The sequence below is a fragment of the Buceros rhinoceros genome, unplaced genomic scaffold (genome assembly GCF_000710305.1).
Source record: "Buceros rhinoceros silvestris isolate BGI_N320 unplaced genomic scaffold, ASM71030v1 scaffold28979, whole genome shotgun sequence".
NCBI lineage: Eukaryota > Metazoa > Chordata > Aves > Bucerotiformes > Bucerotidae > Buceros > Buceros rhinoceros.
The window spans coordinates 3,716-6,440 of record NW_010430201.1 but is presented as its reverse complement, the minus strand read 5'-3'; the positions used below and the strand labels follow the sequence as shown (position 1 = coordinate 6,440).

At 61.0% G+C, this 2,725-nt stretch overlaps 1 protein-coding gene across 1 annotated transcript in view; it reads left to right on the top strand.

Moving 5' to 3' along the window:
* The window catches only part of VWA5B1 (von Willebrand factor A domain containing 5B1), a 20,058-nt gene extending 17,976 nt beyond the window's left edge, over positions 1-2,082 (top strand). Inside the window, exons 19-22 of the mRNA XM_010142956.1 lie at positions 270-344; positions 683-752; positions 985-1,108; positions 1,321-2,082. Of these exons, the coding sequence (XP_010141258.1) occupies positions 270-344; positions 683-752; positions 985-1,108; positions 1,321-2,082 (1,031 nt within the window). The remainder of the gene's footprint in view (positions 1-269; positions 345-682; positions 753-984; positions 1,109-1,320) is intronic.
* Positions 2,083-2,725: the final 643 nt, after the last annotated feature.

Here is a 2,725-nt window from a genome sequence, read left to right as displayed (position 1 = left end):
CAGCCGTAAGGCAGGTAACTCCAGGGACGAACCAGGGGGTGGTTAGAGGCGAGGGGATGCGAGACGCTTGCTTGTCATCACCAAATCCTCTGCCAGTGAAGACGAGCTGGATCGGACCGTGTTGGGCATTGTGAGATCTGCAGCTGAATTAAAGTCACCCTTGATCGGGCTCATTCACCCGATAATGACACGGAGAGGGGGAGCGGCTGTGCCGATCGCGACGGCGATCTCGGCTGGGCAGCACCGCTGATGCGGTTCCTCCGTTGCAGATGCCGAGGAGAGCAGCCCGTCGCCCTGCGGCACCCCTGCCTCTGCTGCCTGGGAGCGCTGCCGGCTCCCCCAAGGTAGGGTTGCAGGCACCAGGGTTGCAGGTGCATCAAGTCCTCTTCACCACATCCATCCGCTGAGTTTTTGACCTCAAATCAGGCCCGTGAGCGCGTGACTCCTTCCAGGGTGCAAAGAGCCTGGTGGGGCTTTGGTATGGCCTTCCCCCACGTTTGTTTTTGAGAGGTTGGGGATTTGATTCTCCGCTTAGGAAAACTGAGGAAAAAAGGGGAGGGGAAGGGTTTTGCCAAAGACTCATCAGGAGAATGAGGCATCCTGTATCCCAGCGCGTAGACTCGGCTCCCTTTTGCTTGCCTGTAGCACCTCGGTTTACCCCCAGCTTTGTGTTTCTCCTCAGGACCGTTGCAGAACCTGTCTGCTTCCTCTGCCCAAGCCCCCAGATCCATCGAGAGCCTCTTTGCTCCCAGGTATGGGCCAGCTCGTCCTTCCTTTGACTGTGGCAGATGTCTTCGCCAAGACCCATCTCCATGGGTCCAATGCAAACACAAGTGAGGGGGAGAGGAGGGACACCCCAGGGTTTGTGCTGGAGCTGGGACCAAGCATGATGCCAGTGTCTGGGGACCAGGGATAGTTTTCAGAGGGGAGGGTGGGCATCAGGAGGGGCACGGAGGTCATGGGCACCTTTTTGTCCTCCTGCAGGCTGACTCTCGATAAAACCAGGCTGCTGATTCGAGCTGCCAAAGGCTTCATGATTAAATCTCCAAGCAGAGTGAGCGAAGCCAGCTCCGAGGGTGACAATGAGAACATTGACTACCTTCCCCTGGTGAGCAGCCGGGTATTTCCGGGGTTGCATGGTCACTGCAGGGGAGCAGAGGCAGCAGGATCCCCCCGGATCCTGCCTCGTGCTCTCTCCGATCCATGTCCGGTGGTCTGCTCAGAGATGGAGAGCTGCTCCATCCGTGCATGCCTTTTTCTGGGCTTCCCAGAAGTGGTTGGTATCTCAGAGCTTCTCTCTGTGCCCACCGCTCCTCGCAGGTGTCCCTGCAGCTGGCCTGCGGTGCCTTTCTCATGAACTCGGCCTTCTGCGACGCTGTCAACATCCCCATGGAGAAGCTGAAGTGGACATCTCCCTTCGCCTGCCACCGCCTGGCCCTCAGCCCCTCCGGCTCCTACAACACCAAGAAGACCAGTCCCTCTGGGGAGCACCAGAGCCTTGGCTCCAGCCAGCAGCTCCTGGTTCCCAGGGGGCACGGGAAGAGTCCCACCACCAGAGACATCTCTCTGGGTGCGGAGCCGGAGGGACCCGGCAGTCACGCAGAGGACACCGGCCGCCTTCGCCACTTCTCAGGCAGCGTGGTGGAAAGCATCTCCAAAGCCCTGAAAGCCGAGAAGGAACTCTCCCCACCGGCCATCACCATCCGCCGCTTCTCCTCCCCAGAGAGCAGGCCAGTCTCAGCCGGGCGGCAAGCCGGCAGCGGCCAGGGCTCAGAGACGGATGGCTCCGAGGTCCAGGCGTTGCTCTTCGACATCGAGCTGCAGCAGCAGACAGCGCCGGAGGGGATGCTGTGGGCCACGGCGGTGGCGCTGGCCTGGCTGGAGCACAGCTCGGCCTCCTACTTCATCGAGTGGGAGCTGGTGGCCGCCAAGGCCAGCCTGTGGCTGAGCGAACAGGACTTCCCGGAGGGATACAGCCTGGCCACGGTGAAAGCTGCAGCCCAGCAGCTCTTCGTCCTGCTCCGGCACTGGGATGAAAACCTGGAGTTCAACCTGCTGTGCTACAACCCAAGCAACGTGTAAGGAGGGTGAGGAGGGAGCCTCGGGCAGCTCCCGAGGGTGCAGGAGCAGGGACCCTCCCACAAGGAAACACCTCCAGGGAGCCCTTCTGCTCTGCTGCAGGGGCAGCGCGTGTTTGCTAGAGCGAGCCCTGCAAATGGAAGCAGCCGGGCAAACCCTGTGCTCAGCAGTTGGTGTTTCGCCCCAGGAGGGCTGCCCGCAGTAGGATGCTATTTATTTTTAACCAGAGCAGCACTTCCAGCTACAGCAGTTCCCTCTGATCCTGGTTTCTTCTGGTTCCCAGAGCAGGTCTCCCTGATGCCTGCTCGGCTGCCTCATCCCAGCTGCCAAGCCCCCACTGCCATCCCCTGGCCCCGAGCTGCTGCTCTCCTGACGCTCCTGCCCGGCTTCTGCCACCTCCGACATCTGGTGAAGGTGAACGCCTGGCAACATGCTCATCTCATGGACCAAAGGAAATCCGGGCTGGGACTGACCATCTCAAGAGCAACTCCGCCGCCACGGCCAGGAGGATGCTGCCTCGCCTTGAGCCCAGTGACGCGCTGATGAGACAGACCAGCTGGAGACTGGGACCAGACCCCAGCACATCCACACAGTGCTGGGCTCCCTCTGCGCTCCTGGAAGGCACCTGTGAGATCCCTTGCAGCCA